Source organism: Chelonoidis abingdonii, chromosome 1 (assembly GCF_003597395.2).
Source record: "Chelonoidis abingdonii isolate Lonesome George chromosome 1, CheloAbing_2.0, whole genome shotgun sequence".
In the NCBI taxonomy this organism is placed as follows: domain Eukaryota; kingdom Metazoa; phylum Chordata; order Testudines; family Testudinidae; genus Chelonoidis; species Chelonoidis abingdonii.
This window is the reverse complement of record NC_133769.1, coordinates 90,805,950-90,832,222: the sequence shown is the minus strand read 5'-3', so window position 1 is coordinate 90,832,222 and position 26,273 is coordinate 90,805,950. Positions and strand designations below refer to the sequence as shown.

At 41.3% G+C, this 26,273-nt stretch overlaps 1 protein-coding gene across 3 annotated transcripts in view; it reads left to right on the top strand.

Moving 5' to 3' along the window:
- The window catches only part of ANKS1B (ankyrin repeat and sterile alpha motif domain containing 1B), a 786,862-nt gene that overhangs the window by 540,282 nt on the left and 220,307 nt on the right, over window positions 1-26,273 (top strand). For all 3 annotated transcript variants that reach the window (XM_032788573.2, XM_032788575.1, XM_032788568.2), the window contains one exon: window positions 9,251-9,403. In XM_032788573.2, coding sequence (XP_032644464.1) covers window positions 9,251-9,403 — 153 coding nt within the window. The remainder of the gene's footprint in view (window positions 1-9,250; window positions 9,404-26,273) is intronic.

Here is a 26,273-nt window from a genome sequence, read left to right as displayed (position 1 = left end):
TTGTCATGGTTTTTGTTCCCATGGCAACTGAGTTAGATTATTAGGGGATAGCCTAGATAGCCTAACCTGTTTCGGCCGGTTAGGTCAGCTCTGTGTGTGTAAATAAATGGTAGTTTTGTTAGCTGTCTGCTCTCTGGTCTCAAGTGATTTCTTCCTAAACCGACTGTCTCCAAGGATATAACAGGACACAGTGGAGTGAATGGGCCTGCGTCCCCCCACCACCCAACTTATGGATGGCAGTCTCCCCCTCTCTCCAGCCCTTCAGAGCCAAGAGTCTGGGCTTGTTGTTAACCTGACTGAGCTCAGCCCCTGCCTGAGGGCTTGAGCCACTGACTCCTTGCTGCCCCGCCCTGACTCCAGGCCTGGGCCTGTTACTTATAAACTGCTGCTCAGCCCCTGCCTAAGGGCCAGAGTCATAGACTGGGCTTGGTAATTGTAGAACTGTTGCTCAGCCCTGCCTGAATGCCTGAGCCACTGCCCACTGGCACTCACCGCCCATGATTGGACACGAATAACTGTTTTGTGGCATCTCCCTGGTCACCCCTATGAGAGACTCCCACAATCAGACAGATTCCACGCCAGCAACCATCAGGACATAATGAAGTGATGTGGTCCCCCACCGACCCGGAGAGGGACAAGCGTGGCTGAGTCCCTCTACAGTCCCCAACAAAGGCATGGACTTTTTATTCTCCCACCCAAAACCAAATTCATGGGTGGTGGATGCCGTAAATCAGATGGGTAAACAGCTCTAATTTAAGAACACACCTCAAGACAAAGACAGCAAGAGATTAGCGACACTCCAATTCTGCATGGCGAACTATACCACCCTATTGGCGAAGTATGACCGTGACAACTACCAAAAACTCAACGAGTTCCTGCCAAATATTCCAGAGGAAAAGAAGGAGCAGTTCCAAGCCATTGTGATGGAGGGACAACTAGTAGCCCGAACTGCACTACAAGCTTCCCTTGATACAGCAGACACAGCAGCCCGTACAATAGCTACTACCATAGTCATGAGGAGAGCCTCCTGGCTGCAAGCCTCAGGAGTCCCACAGGAACTGCAAACCAAAGTAGAGGATCTCCTGTTTGATGGGGAGAAATTATTTTAATCAAAAACAGATGATGTCCTAAGGTCAGTGAAGGACACCTGTGCCACACTCCATACTTGGGTTATATATATGTCCCCAAATAGACGCAGATGATTCCAGCAGTATAACAGGAACCATGACAACCCGAACCAATAATTGGTCGAGGGTCGACCTCCCACAACTTCCAGAGCAAATTACATTGAATACCCAAACTTTGGGCCACCGACTTCAACCATTTTACCTAGTGTGGGCATCCATCACCACAGACAATTGGCTGCTGGAAATAATATCAGAATACACCATCCCTTGTAACCTCCATCCCCCCTACCAACACCCCTTCCCCATCCTTCTTCAGGGATCCTTCTCACTAGCATCTTCTGAGACAAGAAGTAAACAATCTTGTACAGCTAGGTGCCATAGAACAGGTTCCAGCAGAGCACAGAGGGAAAGGATTCTACTCCCACTACTTTCTAACACAAATGAAAAACAGAGGATGGAGACCTATCTTAGAGCTCAGGAAACTCAACAAATTTGTTCATACCCACAAATTCAAAATTGTCACACTGACTTCAATAACCCCAGCACTGGAAGAAGGGGACTGGTTTTCAGCCCTCGACCTACAAGACGCATACTTTCACATCACTATGCACCCCACACACAGATGATTCCTCTGATTTACAGTAAGCAGAGACCGCTTCCAATATAGAGTGCTACCATTTGGACTATCCACAGCTCCGAGAGTCTTCACCAAGATCCTAGCAGTAGTAGCAGCATCCTTACACAGACAGAGAATCATGATATTCCTATACTTGGACGATTGCCTGTTAAAGGGTTGCACTCAAACAGAAGCAACAAACTTTACACAGAGAACTATAATGTTCTTCCATACTTTCTGCCTACAGATAAACGAGAAGAAATCGACACTAGTTCCGGTGCAACAACTAGAATTCATCGGAGCTGACATAGACTCAGTAGAAGCAAAAGCTTCCCTACCAAGGTCCAGATTTTCACAATGACCTCTCTCGTATCTATGATCACAAGCAGTCCAACAGTCTCTGCACGCACATGCCTGCAACTATTAGGACACATGGCTGCCTCTACTTTTATAGTGAAACACACACTACTGCACATGCGGTGTCTCCAGGGATGGCTAAGCACGGTATGCATACCATGCAGACACAACCTAAACAAAATCCTATCGCTACCACCGAAAGTCACACAGTCCCTACAATAGTGGACAATGCCGAGCAATGTGTGCACTGGGGTTCAATTCCAACAAGTCCCTGCATCCATCCTAATCACCACAGATGCCCCACTGATAGGATGGGGTGCACACTTGAACCATCACAAAATCCAAGGGAAATGGTCTCCCGAGGAGTCATTATTACGCATCAATCTACTAGAACTACGAGAAATTCAAAATGCATGCAAACACTTCCTACTGGTGATAAGAAACAAATCGGTAAGAGTAATGACAGACAACATAGCCTGTATGTTCTACATAAACAGACAGGGAGGAGTGCATTCTCATTCCCTATGTACAGAAGCTGTGAAACTATGGAACTGATGCATTACCCACGTTATACTATTGCTGCATCTTACCTCCCAGGACAACAGAACATGACGGCAGACACGTTGAGCAGACAGTTTTCCAAAGAATACGAATGAGAGCTGAACAACAAAGTAGCACAACACATATTCCACATATGGGAACTACCACACATCAACCTGTTCACAACAGCACAAAACCGCAAATGCCAAAGCGTTTGTTTGCAAGCAGGACTAGGACTACACTCCCTAGGAGATGCCTTCCTCATCATATGGAATGGTCCCCTCCTGTACGCATTCCCACCATTTCCCATTCAACAGGATCCCCTGTCTCAGGATGAGGGTCAAATCTTTCATCCGAATCTACCAAAACTCCACCTAAAGGCCTGGCTCCTTGATGGCTCCAATGAGACGAACTAACCTGTTCAGAAGAGGTTAAAAATGTATTACTAAATAGCAGGAAAATCACCACATGCACTACTTACCTGCATAAATGGAAAAAGTTCACTTTGTGGTATCACAACAAACACATCTGCACATACAACACCAATCCATGAGATCCTGGAGTACTTGCTACACTTGAAACACTCAGGGCTGTCCATTAGTTCACTCAAGGTAAACCTCATGGCCATATCCGCCTTCCATCGTAAGGTTGATGGTTTCATAGTCTTCACATCCAATTACAAAACACTTTTTTGCAGGATTTCAGAACACGTACCTTAAAGTCTGCAACCCTACAACAGCATGGGACCTAATCTTAGTCCTCAGAGGATTTACCAGAGCATCCTTCAAACCCTGTTCACTACTACACCTATCAATGAAGGTAGAATTCCTAGTTGCAATCACCTCAGCACGCAGAGTGGGTGAGATCGGGGTACTCATGGCCCATCTACCTTTATACTATATTCTCTAAGGACAAAGTGACTATGTGACCACACCCTAAATTCATACCTAAGATACCCTCATCATTCCATATCAATCAACCTGTACATCTCCCTGCATTCTACCCAAAGCCACATGGGTCTACCCAGGAATCTGTTCTCCACACAGTAGATGTTAGAAGAGCACTAGCATTCTATCTAGAGAGAACAAAACCTTTCTGTTAGTCACCAAAACTCTTCATCTACACCATTATTCAGCCATTTCAAAACAGACTATCAAAATGGATTTCGACTTGCATCCACCTATGTTATTAGCAACAAAAGATAGAACCCCCGACAGGGATCAGAGCCCATTCAACAAGAGCCGTTTCTACCTCAACTGCTTTTCTACATTATGTCCCAATCAAAGAAATATGTCAGGCTCCCACCTGGGCTTCAGTAAAACATGTTCACAAGCCACTATGCAATAATGAAAAGCTCTGAGAACAGTGCAGTACTCGGACTTATTGTATTATCATCAACTGTTCAACCTGCTCTGGAACCCAACCTTCCATAACAGGGTACTGCTCTACAGTCACCTAAAGTGGACCACCCACAGGGACAGCATTCAAAGAAGAGAAGGTTACTCACCTTGTGCAGTAACTGAGGTTCTTGGAGATGTGTGTCCCTGTGGGTGCTCCACTACCCACTCTCCTCCCCTCTACTCTGGAGTTCCCTATATTAGCTTTACGGTAGAGAAGGAACTGAGGGAGTTGGGACACGCAAACGCCAACAGTACCACAAGGTGGCTACTGTGCACGCGCATCCGGATCAGGCACTGCTGCCAAACTGGCAAAAGTAGACATGCTGCACGAAGGGTCTTCCGCTGTATTCTCTAGCTCTTTGTTGCAGGTGCTGGATATAAAAGTTTATGGTGATGTGAAATTGTTGTTTTAGATCATAAAATGGGGATTGGAGATAAGTATGGAATAAGTAATAAGCTACCTAGTCTATTATCTCTACTTCTGTGACTGAAGGGCTGTATCTCTCATGTCATTGAGTGAGATTTAATGTAGAGCAGGCTTATAGTAAAAACTGTGTTATGGAAGCTGGCAGAGAACAGTAATTCTGTTTCACAGATAATTTCAAAGTCTGGTTTCATTCCAGTTCAGAACAACCTCCCAAAATGTTGAAGTTCTCCATGAATTGGAATTGTCATTCTCCTTCAATTTGTGCTAGGAGACCTGGCACCAGGGAAGGCTTCCTCAGAAACTGGGATGTAGAGAGGATTTGTCAGGGTTTGTGTGGGGAACCACACCGCCTCCCTTAGTCCTGGCACAAGCCATCCGGCAGGGGGCTGAGCAAACACAGGTAGCAGTTAGCAGTTAACAAGCCCAGGCCCTGGGTCAGGGTGAGGCAGCAATGAGTTCAAGGCTCAGGCCCTCAGACAGGTGCCAAGCAAATAGAGGTAGATAGTCCACCCACGCTTCAGGCTCCAAACGGCCTGGAAGAGGGGGAGACTGCCAGCCACGCGTTGGGTGGCAGGGGGGACACAGGCCGTCCCACTCCACTGCGTCTCAGCCCCAGGGCCCTAGCAGCAGCCAAAGACTTGCTGCTATGTAAGTGGGGATCCCGACCACAACACACTGACATGAGTTCTGGCTGTTTCAGCCAGAACTCAGGTCAGCTATCCCCGGGCTACTTCCCCTCTGGAGGTGCCTGGGTCAAGGTGCTGTCCTCGGGGGGGTCGATCATCATTGGATCCTCGGGGTAGCTGGTGAGGGGTAAGCTCAGCAACTGTTCTGGAGGGGTAGGCTCGGCAACTCTCCCACACGCTGATCCGCATCGAGTGTCAGCCGGTCAGGCCAGTCTCCACGTCTCCCAGTGGAAGCTGTACCGCAGGCATCTGGCCTCTCCAACGGCTGCCTCTCGAGTGAGCTTCAGGATTGGGCTCTTATAGTTCAAGTCTGGCCTCTGACCCTCTGGGGGGTGGGCTTGAAGTCCTTTGGCTCCGCCCACTCTGGTGTCCGGTGGAGCTCGTCCCTCTCCAGGGTGCCAGGGAACCACACCACTTCCCTACATGGGGACACTGGGTGCCCTACTCAGGCACAGCACTCCAGGTGGAATGCCTCAGAATCAAAGCTCTCAGGGCTTCCGCAGTCCCCTGCTCTGGGGAGACCTGCCAGTCCCTGTTTTATGATCTAAGGCCATGGCTACACTGGCACTTTACAGCGCTGCAACTTTCGCGCTCAGGGGTGTGAAAAAAACACCCCCCTGAGCGCTGCAAGATACAGTGCTGTAAAGCCTCACTGTAAACAGTGCCACAGAGCTGGGAGTGCGGCTCCCAGTGCTGCAAGCTACACCCGTAGAGGATGTGGAGTACGTGCAGTGCTGGGAGAGCTCTCTCCCAGCGCTGGTGCTGCGACCACACTCGCACTTCAAAGCGCTGCCGCGGCAGCGCTTTGAAGTTTCAAGTGTAGCCATACCCAAGACAACAATCTCACACTCATCGTATAACGTTTTATATCCAGCACGTGCAACAAAGAGCCAGAGAACAGAGTGACAGACACCCCCACCCACCCCCACAGCATGCCTAGTTTTGCCTGTTCCTCCAGGAAACTGCAACAAAATAAGATCAAGATCATGATGTGCTAGGTGTCTGCCAAGTATCTGAAGTGACGGCATTGTATATTTCGGTGAACAGTACTCCAGCTTTCAAAAGCAAACTAAATTTTTTCTACTGCCTTGCATTCAAATTACATTTCAAATAAACTATAAAGAAATACAATTGGTTCAGGCAAGATTTTAAGTTCAGCAGTCTTTACTTTTTAAATTACGTTGTCATTCACTTAAAACTTAAGCTCAAAAGCATTATGTTCCTGTCACTCTTGTTTTGTTCCCTTAAAGTAAAAATATGTATAGCAGAGAAAAGTAGGAGACTGGCTGCCAGCACTGACTGTATTAAAGTTTCAAACATACCATAAATTCTATGCAAAATATAAGGCCTTCTAAACCTCCTAAATCTTCTTAAAAATTTACTACTGTAATATATGACTAAGTTAGCAATGGTTACACTTTTGTTTAATGATGTGATACTTATAATATTATTGCACATTGATACTGTTGTGTAATTCATTCTTCTCGCATATGCAGTTTGATCTAGTACTTACAGCTGTTGATTAATCACAGAAAACTCACACGATTAACTCAAAAAAATTAATCGTGATTAAAAAAATTAATTGGGATTAATTGCAGTTTTAATCACACTGTTAAACAATAGAAAACCAATTGAAATTTATTAAGTATTTTGAATGTTTTTCCTACATTTTCATATATATAATATTCTGTGTTGTAATTGAAATCAAAGTGTATATTATTTTTGATTATACATATTTGCACTGTAAAAATGATAAACAAAAGAATAGTATTTTTCAATTCACCTCAGACAAGTACTGTACTGCAATCTCTTTGTTGTGAAAGTGCAACTTACAAATGTCGAATTTTTTTTGTTACGACTGCACTCAAAAACAAAACAATGTAAAACTTCAAAGCCTACAAGTCCACTCAGTCTTACTACTTCTTCAGCCAATAGCTAAGACAAACAAGTTTATTTACATTTACAGGAGATAATGTTGCCCTCTTCTTATTTACAATGTCACCAGAAAGTGAGAACAGGCATTTGCATGGCACTTTTGTAGCTGGCATTGCAAGGTATTTACGTGCCAGTTATGCTAAACATTCATATGCCCCTTCATGCTTTGGCCACCATTCCAGAGGACATGCTTCCATGCTGATGAAACTCATTAAAAAACAATGCATTAATTAAATTTATGATTGAACTCCTTGAGGGAGAATTGTATGTCCTCTGCTCTGTTTAATCAGCAGTCTGCCATATATTTCATGTTAGAGCAGTTTCAGATGATGACTCAGCACATGCTGTTCATTTTAAAAACACTTTCCCTGCAGATTTGACAAAACACAAAGAAAGTACCAATGTGAGATTTCTAAAGATAGCTGCAGCACTCACCCCAAGGTTTAAGAATCTGAATTGCCTTCCAAAATCTGAGGCATGCTCTCAGAAGTCTTAAAAGAGCAACACTCTGATGCAGAAACTACAGAACCCAAACCACCAAAAAAGAAAGCTGCTTTGCATTGTTATTGAGCAGAACCTGTCATCAGCGTGGATGTGTCCCCCCTGGAATGGTGGTTGAAGAATGAAGGGACATATGAATCTTTAGTGCATCTGGCATGTAAATATCTTGTGATGCCAGCTACAATGGTGCCATGAGAATGTCTGTTCTCACTTTCAGATGACACTATAAGCAAGAAGCATGCAGCATTATCTCCTGCAAATGTACACAAACTTGTTTGTCTGAGTGACTGGCTGAACAAGAAGTAGGACTGAGTGGACTTGCAGGCACTAAAATTTTATATTGTTTTATTTTTAAATGCAGTTATTTTTTTGTACATAAATCTACCTTTGTAAGTTCAACTTTCATGATAAAGAGATTGCACTACAGTACTTGTATTAGGTGAATTGAAAAATACTATTTCTTTTGTTTTTTACCATGCAAATATTTGTAATAAAAAATAAAGTGAGCACTGTACACTTTGTATTCTGTGTTGTAATTGAAATCAATATATCTGAAAATGTTTTCTACATTAATTCTACATTAAATAAATGGTATTCTATTATTGTTTAACAGTGCGATTCTTTTATATACTTGAAAACTGTTATCATGTCACCCCTCAGTCTTCTCTTCTCCAGACTCAACATCTTTACTGAAATGTGGTGCCCAGAACTGGACACAATACTCAGGTTGAGGCCTAATCAGTGCAAGTAGAGTGGAAGAATTACTTCTGGGGTCTTGTTTACAACACTCCTGCTAATACATCCCAGAATGATGTTTGCTTTTTTTGCAACAGTGTTACACTGTTGATTCATATTTAGCTTCTGATCCACTATGTCCCCCAGATCGCTTTCTGGAGTACTCCTTCCTAGGCAGTCATTTCCCATTTTGTATGTGTGCAACTGATTCTTCCTTCCTAAGTGGAGTACTTTACATTTGTCCTTATTGAATTTCATCCTATTTACTTCAGACCATTTCTCCAGTTTGTCCAGATCATTTTAAATTTTAATCCTGTTTCTCCCAAAGCACTTGCAATCCCTCCCAACTTGCTATTGTCTTCAAAATTTTTGTGTACTCTCTATGCCATTATCAAAGTCATTGATGAAGATATTGAACAGAACTGGACCCAGAACAGATCCCTACAGGACCCCAGTCAATATGCCCTTACAGCTTTACTGTGAACCACACTCACTTATCACCTTATTATCTTTTAGGTGTTTGCAAACTGATTAGTTAATTATTTGCTCCTTTATCTTTCTGAGTACTGACTGGTCTGTAATCCCCTGGTTGTCCTTATTTCCCTTTTTATAGACTGGCACTATATTTGCCCTTTTCCAGTCTGGAATCTCTCCCATCTTCCTTTACTTTTCAAAGATAATCACTAATAGATCAGACCAGTCAGCTCCTTGAGTGTTCTAGAATGTATTTCATCAGGCCCTGGTGACTTCAAGACATCTAACTTGTCTAAGTAATTTTTAACTTATTCTTTCCCTATTTAAGCCTCTGATTCTACCTATTAGTCAAAAGAAGATAACTCTGACCCAAAAACTTAACACATTTTATTGCTGTCATAAAAGGTGCTTAATAATATTTCTAGTAATCCTTAGTCATTTGTATATTTCAGATGAAGCAGATTGGTAACGATGGTTACAACCCCACCTCTGTGGCAGAGTGGCTGGACTCCATTGAACTGGGTGACTATACCAAATCCTTTCTGATTAATGGCTATACATCGATGGAACTTGTGAAAAAAATCTGGGAGAGCGAATTAGTTAATGTAAGTTGATCTATTTGTAGCATGAAAAGCAATTCTGCAATGAACACACTTTTAAATACTCTTTGATGTCTCCCATTATAAATCAAAGAGATAATATGAAAAGAAATAGCAATATAAACTGTTCCTGTCTCTTACTTATTGTTAAAGATAACAGGGTTCTCAAACTGAGGGGTCATGACCCATCAGGGGGTCATGAGCCATCAGCCTCCACCCCCAAACCACGCTTTGCCTCCAGCATTTATAATAGTGTTAAATATAAAAAAAAGGTGTTTTTTTAATGTATAAAGGCGGTCACACTCAGATGTTTGCTGTGTGAAAGGGGTCACCAATGCAAAAGTTTGAGAATCACTGGATTACATCTTTTATATCTGAGATTAATATACCTTTCATTTCCATTTATTTAGTCCTTCTCTTAATCATGCAACTAAATTAGTATGGTATGAGCTTTGGCTTCAGGAAGACTAACAACTCTTTTAAAGTATGTTTTTCCAAAAGGTACATGAAAACAAAAGTGATAACTATAAAACATATTGTCTCCAGTTTGATTGAGAAGAGTATGGCAATAATACTTACAAGAAGGTTGCTTATAATTTATTTTTTCCATATACTCAGGCTAGATGAAGCATAGATGAAACAAACCTTGAATGTACTCAAGAAATTATATTTAAGGAACAAAATATTTTAACTCTTCACTTCTGATTGTAACCTTGTTTTCTTATCTCTTAATTGCGATAGATTTGGTGATGCACAAATACATGGAAGTAACTGTAAAGGTGTTATGTATTGTCTGTAGAGCAAGTCCAATTTTGTACTGTTATAATGGCTAACTTGACAGGAAAACATTTTCATATATAACTTCCACAGAGGCTAAGGTTTCTGCAACTGAATTGTTGTCTATTTGTAAAAGATGGTTGCTACAATTGCTCCAAGCATCCATACAGACAGCTGAACTGGCCTGTAGGTGGTTCCCTGGATGGCAAAGACCGCTTATGTCACACGCTTTCTGTCCTCCCCCACAGAAACCGAAGAAGTACTCCTCTCCCTGGTTAAGAGGCCATTGCCATAGTGCTTCTATGCCCCATCAACCCCTGACTGCCAGAACAGTCCCTTGCAGGCCATAGGCAGGCAGGCATAAGTTAGAGTAGCTGCTCTAACTTATGCTGGGGAACAACTCAGTGAACGCCAGGGTTAGAGAAAGGGAGGACATAAAGATGGTATAAAGCCATTTTCCACTATCACCTGAGTTGCACAGAGTACAGCTCAGATGCAGCCCAGAACAGGGACTTGAAAAAAGAGAATTCATAAATTGAAAGATAAAATTATTATGTGATACAATTTCTTCCCCTCACAGTGGTCCCATGAAAATCCCATTGCATGCATTTATTAACATGAAAATGGATTGATGTAAGGACCAATTTCTCCCCAGATGTTCTACACATGCATAATGCCCGTTGAATTCAATGGGTATTGTATGAACATACCTGAAGACAGTTTAGAGGCTCATGTCCAGATCCTATCTCTAAATGTGACTTTTTTTTTTTTTAAGTATAACTGTGAAGCCTGAGGCAGAGTCAGAGAAATCAAATCTTGAAAAACTTTATTTCAGAAGTTTACATAGACAAATCACCAGCACTGAGCTGAACAAGGTAATGGGTGGAGAATTTTGTCTCACAGGGCTCCCTGTCTATGCTACCTACTCTAAAATAATTATGCACTCTGAACACTTTGCCAAAATCAATTTGGCAAAAAATTACCCTGTAGCTCCCCCCAGTGGCTCTTTAAACCTCATTAAAGGCTTCTGGCCTGATTCTGATCTCACTTAGACCAATGTAAATGAGGAGTAACTACACTGAATTCAGTAGAGTTGCACTACTGTAAAACTGGTGTAAATCAAATCAGAATAGGGCCCTAGAATTGTTAAAGATTAACCTTATGTCTCCTTTGAGCATTGTCCCTGCTCATTCCCACTTTGGCAGACACCTTCCTTGATGCCATCAGCTCTAGAATTATTTGAAAAGCAATAACTGTCGTGGCCACTCACCTCTTCCCCACCAAACTGAACACTGTAGATTAAGTTATACAAAATTTCTTATCCTAACAGTTCTCTGTTCCTAACCTTCTGCCATAGGCAGTAGAGGCTCAGAAGTGTCATCTCAGTCTATTAAATGTATGTTTTACTAATTTCTTTTCTCTTTTCTTCTTTTCTTGTTAATTCTTATAGATTAGCCTATTAACAACCGTATAAAAATATAGTTCAGTGAGCAAACTTGTAATTTAGGTGAGTATCTCCTGTTATGTGCAGTTGTAATTTCCCATCTTTTCTCTCAGAAATTGACACGAATATTGGGTTTCAGGCATTGTGCATCCTACTAAAACAAGATGTCCATCTCAGACCAACATGCCTGCTGTTTAAATTGCTTCTAAGAAGGTTCCACCACAAGCAATTGTTTAGAATATACTGGCTTCACCCTTGGGCCATACAAAACAGGAATTTATAATAACAATTTTCTTAATAAAGGAAACTATAAAGGCAGAATCCTATAATTCTGGAACTATAGCTTCTGTTTTAATAAGTCAGAGCCCAAGTACTTGAAAGAGAGCAAAGAATCACATCTGAAGCCCTAAAATCAATTTGAAATATTCTCAATTGTGCTGTCCTCAATTGTGAAGTTCCAGAAGCATGATAAGAAGAAGAAACACTTCATTTGAGCCCAGCACAAATATCCAATAACAAATATATTAGAAACTGCAGATCTGAGTACCCCTTGATGTTGTCTCCACGTGTATCCAGTGGAGTCTTTGAATCTGAACCCCTCCTTGGTTCTGTGCAAAGTGTCTTTGAGATCTCACTTGGTGCTTCATTCCTTTAAGTCAATGGGAAGCCCTCCAGTGTTTTCTGAGAGGTGAACATTCTTCATTCCACTCTCCTATTTCAGACCTCTGTGTCAACATCTGTTTCTGTGCCTGAGGCTCAAATTCATGAGACTTTAGGTTCTGCTTCTGTTCCATAACAATAATATTAAATGTATAATATGAGTCTGAGATCAGTGGCCTCATCTGTTACTTTAAGATGTTGCTCATGACTGTATGCCTTGACTTCCTCGTGAGGTACTTGCCAAGGATACCTTACTTCTTTGAGTGACTGCACACATCCATTCCACTGTAGGTGTGTGCATGCCTTATGCACAGTTGGAGATTTTTCACTCAGCGATACCTGTCAGAGCAGCCCTCTGCTGCCTCATGCCACTGCACACAGGTATAAAGGGCAGAGCCATCCCGATCACCCTCTCAGTTTCCTCCTAACACAAGTGATTGTTGTTGGAGCCACTATCCTTGCATTTGCAATTGTTTCCCTATTTAGTGTATATAGTACCTGTAGTGTTAATTTTAGTGAATTTAGGGGCTTTGTACATAGTATAGATATAAGAGTAAATTTAGATAAGTATTTAGCAGCGTGAAGTCACCAGTTCCCATTTGAGTATCAGCACTGGTCTCGCTCCTTATGTAAGTCTTCAAAATCTTTGGTGAAAGCCCCGAGTGGAGGCAAGGACATGGAGGCACTCAAAGAAGAGAAACTCCCAGACACAATCTTTAAGCCCAGAGGGGTTGCTGACTTCCAAGCCTAGGAAACTTCCATTGAAACCAATTCCTGAAGTGCCAACACAGTATTACCACAGAGCCAAGAGCCCTTTCTAGAGCTGCCTACTCCCAAGGCTTTTGAGGCAGCTCAAGAATTATCAGATCTGTTGGTACTAGTTTCCCCAGCTATTTACCACTTCCACTTGGTACTGGCATCTGGCATACACACTTCAGTGGTTCTGGCTTCAACCTCGATGCACCATTCAGTACAGGAGGCAGCTACAGTTAATGCATCTCTCAAGAGGATTCCATCTAGGGAGGAAACAGCAATGATCTTGTCAGTACTTCATCTCTGGACTCAGAACTGGTCTCCCCTGTACTGACAAGGTCACCTCCTTACCAAATTCTGAGGTCAGCTCTTATGCGTCTCAGCCCAGATATGTTCAGCAGCCCCAGTGAGGTGTCTGCCCACTGTGGTACAGGCCTCAGCATTCCAAGGACCAAGGGGCCAGACATAACTCATTCACCGTCCATATCAATGGCCCTTTTGGAACCTGGGGACTTCCCTCCACAGTCTAGAGCATCTCTGCTCCCCCTCTTGTCTTACTCCATCAGGTAGGCATCAGGAGTATCTACAACAGGGTCACTATCTGCCCAACCCATTCCCAGGAACAGTACCATGCATGGGGAATTGCATCTTCTGGATTCTCCTGTGGATGACTCAGAGAAGTCTTGACCTCAACAATCCTTAGCTTTCTTTTCTTCATCTCCTGATGAGGCGGTAATAACAGAGTCTGCCTCCCCCGCCCTGACAATTACAGAGTTCATCGAGCTTGTTTAGAAGGATGGGCTGCAACTCAGGATATCCAACCAGGAGAGTTTCAGAAAAAGTCACACAGGTTGATTGGCATTTTAGCCTCAACAGGACACTCTAGGATAGCTCTCCCTGTTAATGAGGCTATCTTGAAGCCTGACAGGGCTTTATGGCAGACCTCATCTTCTATGCCTCTTATTGCAAAAAAGGGTGGAGAGAAGATATTATATCCCTTCATAGTGGTTTGAACTTTTTTTATACCCATCTCCTCCTTTCTACCTACTAGTCTTGGCTGCTAATGAGAAAAAGAGACAGTGACTCCAGGTCTCAACGCCAAAAGGGAAAGAAGCAAAGAAGCTGGGCCTATTTGGAAGGAAGTTTTATTCCATGTGAGATTTATAGCTTAGAATCGTGAACCTTCATGTTCTGCTGGGTCAGTATGTTTTAGCCTGTGGGATGGGTACCTGAAATTTAAGAACAGGCTTCTGGACAAGGCAAAGCAAGAGTTCAGTGCTATGATGGAGGAGGGCAAGCTAGCTGCCAGAAAAACCTTGCAGGGAAGTTTATATGTGGCTATGGCTTGAGTTATGACTTCCTCCATCACTATGTGGTGTTCCTCTCGGCAGCAGTCATCAAATCTTCCCCCAGAGGTGCAACAAACCATCACACGCTTCCCATTTGAAGACTCCTTGCTTTCTGAAAAGACTGACGAGAGGCTACATAGTCTTCAGGATTCAAGGGCAATCCTTAAGTCTCTGATGATTTATACACCAGCAACAACAAAAAAGGTTGTTCTGCCCATTCAGTTCCAAAAGTTTCCACTTTTAATGCCTCGGACCCAGACCTGTCCAGAAAGAGGGGCAAAAGTTACAAGAATGTCCTCTGTCTCTTCTGTAGCTGCCTGTTCATCTAAGCAAACATCCTCTAGACAAACATTTTTTACCCATTGGTTGAAAGCAGTGTGCCACTCCCCAGAGTACCATCTTTCTCCACCCCAATATTTAGATGGTACGCAAGCTGATTTTCAGTGGCACTCTCACTGCCTGGGTCCTGGCGACCAGTCCGGCGGGCTTTGCATTTTTATTTAATATTAAATGAAGCTTCTTAAACATTTAAAAAACCTTCTTTACTTTACATACAACAATAGTTTAGTTATATATTATAGACTTGTAGAGAGAGACCTTCTGAAAACACAAGACCTTAAATTAGAGTGAATAAATGAAGACTCGGCACACCATTTCTGAAAGGCTGCTGACTCTTGCTATAGATGTTAGAAGAACTTTAGCTTTTTACCTGGATCAGACTAGGCCATTTAAGTCTTCGTCACAGCTGTTCACTGAAGGTTTGAACAGAATAAAGGGCCATCCAGTATTGACCAAAAGGATCTCTTCCTGTATTTCCAGATGTATTCTTCTTGCTACTGACTGGCTGGTATTGCACCATCAGGTAGATTGTTGGGTAATTTGACTGAGTTGTAGGCAGCTTCTGTGGCCTTTCTGGCTCGTGTGCTCATCCTGGATATTTGTAGGGCAGCAACCTAGTCATTGATCTGTATGTTTGCCTCTCATTGTGCCATCTCCTATCAGTCTAGAGATGATGCCAGATTTAGACAGGTGATACTACAATCCCTGTTCACGTGGACTCCGAAGCAGCCTCCAGTTCAAAGTACTTGTGAGTCAACTACAGAGGAATGGACATGTGCAGTCATTCAAAGATGAAGCAACAGTTACTAATCTTTTTCTGTAATTGTTGGGTTTGAAATGTGTTGCACGTGTCCGTCCCACACCTTTCCCTCCTTCCCCTCTCTGTTGGAGTCTTTCCGGTAGGAAGGAACTGAGAAAGGTCAGTGACAGCTCCATGCTTTATACCTGCATGCAGTGGAGTGAGGCAGCAGAGGGCACCCATGCTGCCCTGACTGGTATTGCTGAGGGAAAAATCTTCAGTAACTGTGCCTGAGGCATGCACACACCTACAGTGGAATGGAAACGTGTAACACAGCTCAAAGAACAACAGTTACAGAAAAAGGTCAGTAACTATTTCTGTCCATTTGAAGGTACAGACCTATTCAGCACTAAGACAAATGAATTTTTTTATCTTTTTGGAAAGCAGACATAGGTTAGAACTGTCAGACCTCTGAATTTTACTGTCCTGCTGTAGAGCAGCTTTTATTCTGGTTCCAACATCAGTTCTAGTAATCCCAAAGCAGTTGCCATTTGAGTTACTATACCTAACAAAATGGATATTCTAAGAAAGTCTAAAAAGGAGGGCAGTTTGAGTCTTTGTCCGCAATAGAGGCCAACCCATTTAGCTACTCTAGTTCCTCACTCCATCTTGCTGGCACAAAGCAACTATTTTGATATGCAACTTAACAGCTATGAACTGGTGCCTACTACTGTGTCTGTTATTCTTTCCTTAACCTTTTCAAAATTCTCTCTCATTCCCTTGCACCACGGAGTAGAATTGTTTCAAATACTTGAATCTTTGAAATCACATGAAAAAAAGCACTATTCTCTTCTTCATGCTGGCTTCAAGCTTCCTTCTCTATCCTCTTTCAGGGACCCTGACTCTGTGATTTAGACTCTGTTAGATTCACTTCTCCTACATTGGAATCAAAGATTTATGACAGCCTCCCAGTCCTCCTCTGTTGTGAATTTCTCGGGATGGTGAGATAGGACAGAGCTCACATTTTTTAACAGCTCTGATCTCGGCTTGTCAGTACACAGTTCTCCTTGCCCTGACAATGGAGTTTCCAGTGCTTGTGCTCTTATCTTTCAGATTTCCTAGTCCATGAGCAAGGTGAAATTCTATATCCAGATTTAGGTTCACTTTATCTAACTTAGGTGGATGTTTTGACCTTCTCTAGAACTCAGTCTGGCTTTCTGAAAAAGGTTAAGCACATTCTTCTGAAATTGCCTAATCTCTCTAAAATGATGACCTATGCTTTCAAGTGGAAATGCTTTTCCATGTAGATTAATAACAAAATGTTCCTTGCTTTTGCTCAGTGTCCGAACTACTGATTCCCTCTGAAGAAATCTTGTTCATCTTTCATCTAGATTCATTCATCTATTAGCCACAGCAGCAGTATCTGTACGCTACAAGAATCTTCTACTTGCATACATTCTAAATGATTTCATATATGGATGATTCATTTTTATCTTTATCATGTATAATCATTTAGCTTCATGTGTTCTTAAATTTAATTCTTACCAGACTTGTATCTCCATAGTTTGAGCCGATGGGGAGTGCTCTTTATACTGTCTCTTCCAAATTGCATTATTGGTTTAAATTATTTCCATAACGTGCATAAAATAAATTCAGGCACTTATGGCAGATTGATCTTTCACAGACATCAACAAGAAGGAAATGGTGTTACTTTAAGGATGAATTTAGGGTGAGAATATATTTTTACAATTTCTCTTGAATTCATCTACTAATCTCCCACTCTTCTTCCCAGAATCACAGAGCTTGCCTGGGAAAGCCAGACAGCACAAATGAAGTTTTAAGTGCTGTAGGCTACCATCTGAAAAATTTCAACAAGAACAAATATTTTCAAAAACCAGTTGTTTATTATTTTTGAAGCGAACTCAAGGAAGGAAATAATCTCTGTTTAGATATTTTCAATATAGATCACAATCTGCAGAGATTTTCAAAATAAATCTTGCTCTACAGTCAGATTTGCTATGACCAGGGAGGTGTCCCACTAAGCACTGTCAGTCTACTCCTGTAGAACAAAGGCAGGTTCCACAGCTTGAGTGAAAAATGCAAACCATATACTGCTGAATTTTGTACAGCTGCTATATGGTTATTCAGCTTTGCTCTCTGTATTCTGGGCCTCGATGAGATGCTTTTTTTCTCTTTTTTTTTAGGAGAGCATTCCATCAATCTACATTCAATTAAGAATTTCTGAGTTCTTCTCCTATGGCTGTTTTTACTGCTTAATCTCCCAAGAGTGCCATCTTCAGAGGCAAGTCTGGAAGGAAAATGAAAGGTTTTTTTTTACCAGTTACTTACCAGCAACTGGCATTCTCAGACAATATTACCTCCTGTGCTATATTTCAAAATAGTTAAAAGGAACTGAGAATGTTTGGAGGCACAGCCCTTTAGACTCTCTCAGAACATTCATTTCTGACTCTAAAGGTTGCAGTTGCTTCTCAAATGATTGCAGTACTTTTGGTGCTGAGAAGTGCTTCCAAGATTGAGGGACTTGTGTTAAATAATATTCTCTAGGAACTCAGGTTATTGGTAAGAAACTTTCCTGTTAAAAATGACTGGAGTTTGATGAAAATTATTTTTCTTTCAGATAACTTAAGAGCTCAGAGAATTCTGCCTTCTTTTCTGTGGAACTCCTTCCAGATGTTCAGGAGTTTTTCTCTAGTTTCTGTAGGTTTCTGTTCTGACAACACACATGCTGTTGCCTGAGTCAAATTAGCCAAAGTTGAGCTCTGTGAAGATGGACTTATAACAAATATATGTAGTTAATAGATATCAGAGCTGGTTTAGTGACAATATTTTTAATGTAGGCAGATAACTTTAGGAGAGGCTGTCATTTTGATGTCCCTCGTTGGGAGTTCTGCTCGGACCCAAATTTTGCATTGTGATCATATGGATACATACATTTGTGCTTGTTAAGAAGGTTTGGTTCTCTGCTAATATTTTATATATTTGGGCCTGATTGAAAGCCCACTAAAATCAATAGGAATCTTTCCACTTACTTCACTAGCATTTTGATCAAGCCTTTCCTGAAGGGCTCTGGTGGATATGGACATGGTATAATACTGATAGTGATGTTTTTTTCCTAGAAATTATGCTTTTAAGATACAGTCACAGTACTTGTCCCACAGGGCTTTTATTCAATAGGATGTACCAATTTTACACTCCAGTAAATGATAGTGGAAGAAAATGCAGAAGGCTCAGAGAACCCATTCACACTCACCCCTTCACAGGAGTTAACCACAGTCTTTGTATTCCCAGTATGCAATGGTCAGGATAATTTAGAATAGGTAATAGTGTTTGATTCTGCAAAAGAAGTGAGATGCATATGAGGCCATAGAGTGACCCCTTTATGCACCAAGCAGAACTTAGGCACAATGCCTTCAGATGCTGCTGCTTTGTGGGGTTGGGTGGGTTGTATTACATTATCTCACACTATGGCTTAAATGTCGTAAGAGTCCTTATGGTCTGGGACTTATTTTCACTTCATCTTATTAAGCTGCCACTTTGAATCCAGGATTCCCAAAACTACATTAAAATAATACTTAAACCCATCAAAACAAAGTATGTAGATCTGAAATGCATATTTTTTTCTTCCACTTTTCTCCCAACCCTCTTGTTTTTGAAAATATGAAAAGCTTTTGCAGAATACACCACAAGGCATTTCTTTCACATTTTATTTTTAGATGGTATTTGTTTTTTCCAAGGCTCCTATCTCTGCTCGAATGCCACTGTGCTAGTAATATGCAGGGCAGAGCCAGCATAGTAGCATTGAGGGAGAGGAGACTGGGTGCAGCATAGGTTAGACTGGGACGTGACATTTCCCATCTCTCATTCACACACTTCTGGCTCTGACCCTCCCTACCAGCAGGTTCCTTCTCATTCAAACCCAGGACAATTTCCTCCTCCCCCAAGTATCTTCGATTTAGAAGGAGATCATATAAATACAGCCACTTTTCAGCCCTTAACTCAACAGTTTCCCATGTTTTCAATAGTAGAGCCTAATCCACATTGTAATTAATGCTTTGCAATTTTTTCCAGTAGTAAGAATTTCAAAAGATACTTTATTTTGCACTCCTGTAATTTAAAGGAAGTCTATCAAAGGCCCAAAATTTAACCTATCTGACTATTTTCAGTATTTTACAATTGTGATTTCTGATCTTGAAAAGTTTGCAAACAAGTTATTTTGTTCAGCTGTTCCAGTGTAGTATGTATATTGGACTCTTGGTTGCACAGAGCTGTGCTAGATCTTCAAAGATTACAAGCAACGACTATTATTCTCTGACAGTTATATTAGGAACCAGGTATTTCTTGCCTGCCTAGTTATTATGGGAATCTTTAAAGATTTCTAGCAGACAGCTTGAGTTACAGTTCTTTCAGCTACTAGTTATGTAGTCTATATATAGAAGTGATTAGCATATCTAAGAAATTCCTTTGGGTTGTATTTTGAGATGTTTTATATATAAAGAACCCCAAATGTATACATCCACATGTGGATATATATGTAAATAACCTTAAGTCTGAAACAATGAATTCATGTATATGATTGATTTGGAGGAATGTGTAGTGGGAAAAGCTTCAAAATTTGTTCAAATACATGCTCCCAGCTTGTCTGTTTGCAAACACCTGCTATATAGTGTAAATAGTAAGACCAAATACCTACAGTTAGGCAGTTTTTTGTGGATGTTTGACAATAGGATGGTTACTCATACACATAAAACATGACATTTGCAATCACATTTTCATAACACTGCAAAGGAATTGAATGACTGTTATCCTGGCATGTTTTTTTCTTGATGAGGCTAAGCTGTGTGTATGAATTTGCTCTATAGCTCCTGGGAGTAATAAAATTCTATTGCATATATTAAATTAATTTGGTGCAAGCTGGTGAACTGTAAATCCAAATGACAACTCTTAGATGATTAGTTCTTTTTGAAACAGTATCAGTAATACGTTGTGTTCAATAAGCAAATTGTATGAAAACTATATATACTGTAATTTGTTTCCCCATCACCCATATGGTTAAGTGTTCAACATGTCCAGGATACGTACTGAGATCCTCAAAGATCTTTGTATTGTACTGGGTTGTTTTTTGGTTTGGGGGTTGTTTTTGTTTTTTGGGGGGGGGAGGGGCAAGTGTAATGGGGCTGTGTTGTGCAAGGATGGAAATGCTCAGCTACTGTACTCGTATAGGTCAATTTCTTCTGTTGGCTCTTGCTTTCTGGAATCCTTTTCTTCCCACTTTGAATAATGGTAATGGCCTTATCAGTCACCGAGTCCTTGAACATCTATGGTTGTTGCTGGTTTTTCGAAAACTATTGTTATGCTTTTCATATTGCTATCTTCTGCCAGATGTCCTACTGGAAGTTAACGATATTTGATATCTCGCAGTCATGTGTCTAATGTGGCAACAAGTTACTTCACTACCTTTGGATTCTCTGCTGAGGTGATGCTTGTTTTATGAGTGTCCTGCGCTGACATTATCTCCTGTGGATTATGATTACCTCACCTGTTGTCTGGCCTGATGCACAAATTGTTTATCCTGCTCTTGATGGTAATACAAAACACCTTTTAAATATATCCACAACTTTAGCCTGTGCTGTTTCTAAGTGAAGATTAGGATACTGTGTAAGCCCTGGCAATTTTTCCAAGTTTTCCCCTGCACTACCATCTGTTCCCACTTCATCTTGGCTCTCAACAAGGCTCAGATTCAGGGGAAAGTGGGTGGGAAAATAATTCCTTTTGTTAATAAGAAGTAGTTTGTTCACTTTTACAATATACATAGGAAGGTAGGGAACATTTCCACTGTGGATGTCATCAAAGGTATAAGTAGTTTGCTGGTGGAATAGTGAATTTCTTTTCATCTGTCTTGTGCAATTCTTCTTCAGAAACTAATTAATGAGACAGTATATGTAAATATAACACAATCAGTTAACCACTATATTTAATATTCTTTGGAGTTTGTCAATTTAATAAAAATGGTTCACTCTTTCTGAATAGTTACAAATAACATGACCATTATAACAAGTTTGATTTAGCAAACCTTATAATTGAAATTGTCATATTTCTTTAAATTAGTTTTCAATTTCCCTGTGAAATTTTTAAATTTAGGATCTTCAGTAACATAACCATGCCTTATAACAATGCCTCCTATTCTCTCCTGATAGGCAAATGTTTGTTTTTATATTAGGACTGTTTTAAAGACACGTTACAGGGTTTTTTCCTGGCTGTCTTTCCTTAACACCTCCACTCTTTCTAAAACATGTTACAATCGGATACTGAAACTGCTGATTGGCAGCAATTTTAAGCACTAATAATCAAAGCTGAGCAATGTTAGAATCTATTGTGTTTTACCTGCAGGAGCATTTTCTTATAATGGAACACTGTGCAGCACAAATGAGTCATTTATTTTGTAAGATGTGTTTTTATTATAGAGAGTTTCTCTGTTTGTTGAAGCAGAGGGTGCCCTCCTGGAAATATCATAATGAAGTCTTCTATCATAGAGGAAAAAAATAATGTGCCATATCACCTGATCAGCTCTATTAAATCTCAATGTTTTCCTTCTGAAGTTTCAGCATAGTATCTCCATTCTAGGAAACACAAGAGCAGGATAATAAACTCAAGAGCAACCTAAGCGTTCCCACTGCCTTTAAGCAAGTAGACAATGACTGACCCCCCCCATCCCCACACACACTTCATAACCCACAGTTGCACAGACAATAAACAAATAAAATAGTTACCGTAGGCAACTATTTGTTCTGCTTATAGTATAAAGTAATTATACTTTACTTCTGAACCCTTTTGGTATCAGTGAACATACCCTGCAAATACAATAAAATGAGATATGCAGTCAAAAGATGTGTCCCCTGTCCAGCTATCGTAATTCACATTATTTAAGACATTTAATCACCAGAAAAGCCTCATAAGACACACATCTCCTTTTGTTCAGGTCCTAGCAAACATGCAGTCATACATAAAAATATATATATATAATAGTAGACACTCCATCTAAAATCACTGAACAGTGATTATTTAAGTTTTATCTTTGGATTCAAAAGCCTTTTTATAAATTCCTTTAAGTCAGATAATGTTTGTGCTAATTTTGATGGAACAAATTGTTTGTCAAGTTGAGGATGCTACCTCCCATAGTTTTGGCTGCAGGCATTTAAAAATAGATTAGGTTGTATGAAGACTGTATTTGAAGTCCATGGTAGATTGTCAGGATTTGGGGGTGATAACTCCCCCGCAGGTATCTACAAACACCAACATTGTTAGCATAGGTGAGGGCAGCATTTTGGAAATGTCAACAGTGGTGTAACAGGGAAGAGGAGAAGCTGTTTTCACTTTAGCTGGAAAAGGCCTATTGCATCCCCAGAAAGTGAGGGATTGTAGCCATCAGTTCATTTGAGATTTTGTCCATTTTCTTTAATGTCCTAAGCAATGAAGCTTCTGTCACTGCTCATGGGAAACTATTCCATATTCTAATAGACCTCACTGTTCAGAATCCTTTGATATTCGATCTGCATTCTCTTTCATTAATTACGTCCCATTACCTCTAGTTCAGGGGTACTCAACCTTTTTTTTCCTGAGGCCGGTCAACATGCTATAAAAACTCCACGGGCCTGCATAGGCATAGTTTTCTGCACATAAAAGCTACAGTAGGTGTTAGGGGGTAGCAAGCAGGGCAATTGCCTGGGACTCAGGGCTGGTGCAAGGATGTTTCGCGCCCTAGGCGAAACTTCCACCTTGCGCCCTCCCCCGTGCCCGAGCCCCTGCCCTGAGGTGCCCCCCCCACGGCAGCTCCCACTCCCTGCCCTGAGGCCCCCCCCGCGGCTGCTTCCCACCCCCCACTCTCCACCCTGAGGCACCTCCCCCGCCCCAGTTCAGCCCTGCTCTGCCTCCACCCCCAGCAAGCCATCGCTGCTTCACTTCTCCCGCCTACCAATCAGCTTAGGCGCCACAAGCCTGGGAGGCGAGAGAAGTGAAGCAGCCACGGCGTGCTCAGGGAGGAGGTGGGGCAGGGGTGAGCTATGGTGATGAGTTCCCCTGCGTGCTGCCCCCCCCCACTCTTGCTGCAAGCGACCCTCCCCACGCTCCCTTGCCCCAGCTCCCTCCACCTAAATGCCGGCAGCAACCAGAGTGGCCCAAGATCCGACTGCTGCGATTGCTGCCGAAGAAAATGCCGTCCCCCAAATCCTAGCACCTGCGGTCACCTAAATGGTTGCACCACCCCTGCTGGGACCCCATGCAACAGGGGCCACCGCGAAGCTAAATTGCTCAAGCTTTGGCTTCAGCCTCTGGTGGCAGGGCTCACGGTCCCAGGCTTCAGCCCCATTCAGTGGGGCTTTGGCTTTCTGCCGTAGGCCCAAGCGAGTCTAACACTGGCCCTGTTTCAAGGACCCCCTGAAACCTGCTTGCAGTCCCCTGGGGGTCCCGAATCCATGGTGAAGATTCACTGCTCTAGTTATACCTTCTGCAACTCCAAATAATAAATCTTCAAATCTTAGCATCTACACCATTTAAATATTTATAAGAAATTGTTATTGTTCCCTTCCCTTAGTAGTCACAATGTAACCAAACTATGCATATTTAGCTCTTTGATCTATTTTTATCTCAGTTTCTTCAGCGTCCAGGTTTTGGGTTTTATTTTTTTAGTTCTAAACATTGTTCTCAAACTCATAAAGAAGTTAAAATACTATTTTCTTCAGAAGCAATATATGGACTTAAAAATTCCTTTAGTGTATAATTTGAACAGGAATTTAGGAAAGCGGGGATAGAAGTGTGTGCATGTCCACTGATACACCGACCAGTACTCACATAATGAGTTTGCAGTATGGCTGGTTTAGATCTGCTTTTCTTAGTTTGCTAAAATAACTCGAGAGAGAGCTTTCCACTTAGTCATGAAAAATGGCACCAATACGGTTCTAAGTACTGGGAAAATCCTGTACAATGTTAAATCTATGGCTGTTCAGGATCAGGAAGAAAAAGTAAAATAAACATTTGATTTGGGTACCTAGTGACTAGCAAATGGTACAAATACTGAGAAAATGTAGTCGGATTCTGATCTCATTTACACTGTTGTAAATCCATTGATGGTGGAGTTAGTATGGATTAACAACAATATAACAGATCAGAATCTAGCAAAGTAGTATTTATATTTGTCTCCCATAGCAATTATTCCTAGTCAAAAAAGAAAACCTAATTACATACCCATTCTCCTAACTGCTATTTTTATTATACATACAGGAATCAGCCCATGGTTTTGACCATCCTGCTTTCCTCAGGGGTTACACATCCAAGATGCTACACTACTATTTAAAACAACATCAGAGAGTCAAAACTAAACATCAGGGGTAGACGCAGCTGAGCTGCCTCACAGCTGATCGGCCAGCTACATCATCAAAGAGGATCCCCCCTCATCATCCCCTCTTCATGCGTAAGCCACCTGAAGAAACAAAATGCATCCATCATAATAACTACTGAAAATACTTGTCCTTTCAATAATCAACAAGGGAATCCATATACTGTACAGCAATAGAGCAAGACTTATGAAAATCTATATAAGTGAATAAAGTGAATTAAACATTCATGTTCCCCAACCCAGGATGTTTCCACAATGTTTTCAATAAATATAACTAAACACAAATCAGTTTGTGCTTCCTGTCTTATGAGTTCAACATCTGGAAGACCTATATTAACAATAACATTGATGCAGTACCTGAGGAAGATTGGATGGCAAAACTCTGGGCCGATTCCTAAATGTACATTTTAAAAAGAGTAATAGAGAATGGATATGTATGTGATTTCTTTTGTTTGAACTAAGAACAATTTGCTAGGGGGTGTAATAAATGTAAATGCTGTGGAACCTATTCTCTTTCTTCTTACTAATCTTATTAGCACTGGGGTGTACAGTGGATCTTGGATGGGATCACATAGGTTAATGGTGTCTATATATACCATTAACCTATGTGATCTGGTTTGATGTGCAATTTTGGTTTTGTTAGTTTGTGGCTTCCTGGAAAGTGGAAGTACAAAATGTGAATTAGGTGGAGAAATGAGATTGAGGAGTTGAATGTAATAGTAGTATTAAATGGGCTTATCATTGCCTCAGTCAGACGATAATTGAAACACAAAATACCTATTAATATCTAATGATTGCCTTCTCGTTATGTTACCATGCAAACCCCAGCCTGATGGATTAGAACATTTTAGATATGTTCAATTTGTATGTGCTAGTGTGATCAGTTCCATAATAAGGAAATCTCCATGTTAACCCAGCTCCCCAATATTTGTCATGTCACTGTCAGAAGACAAAATGATGCAGGTGCCTTATAACATCTCTGTGTGTTAAAAATAGGGGCATGTAATAAAATATTGAAATGTGTTTTATAATGGAGTGGTTCATAGTTATGGAACTCCTGGTCCTGAGAAGAATATAAGCATCATGGTGATTTAGCATTGGGGCTTGCACCAGCCAGGCCTTCATATACCCACCCTGGTGATGTCCAGTGACTAAGTGAACTGTTCAGGAGTCCACTGATATCATCAGACCTCATCTACATGGTGTGACATGACTAGGATGAAAACATGGAGAAGAAGGAAAGGAAAGAGGATGGCTGTTGGGTGTGGTAGTAAACTATGTGATCATAACATAAAGCAAAGGTCAGGGTCAAACGTAGGAGGAGGTGGAAGGGGTTGTTATTAGGTTAGTTAGAATACCATAACAGGAAAGAATAAAAATAGGCAAGGGACTAACATGTGAGTGTG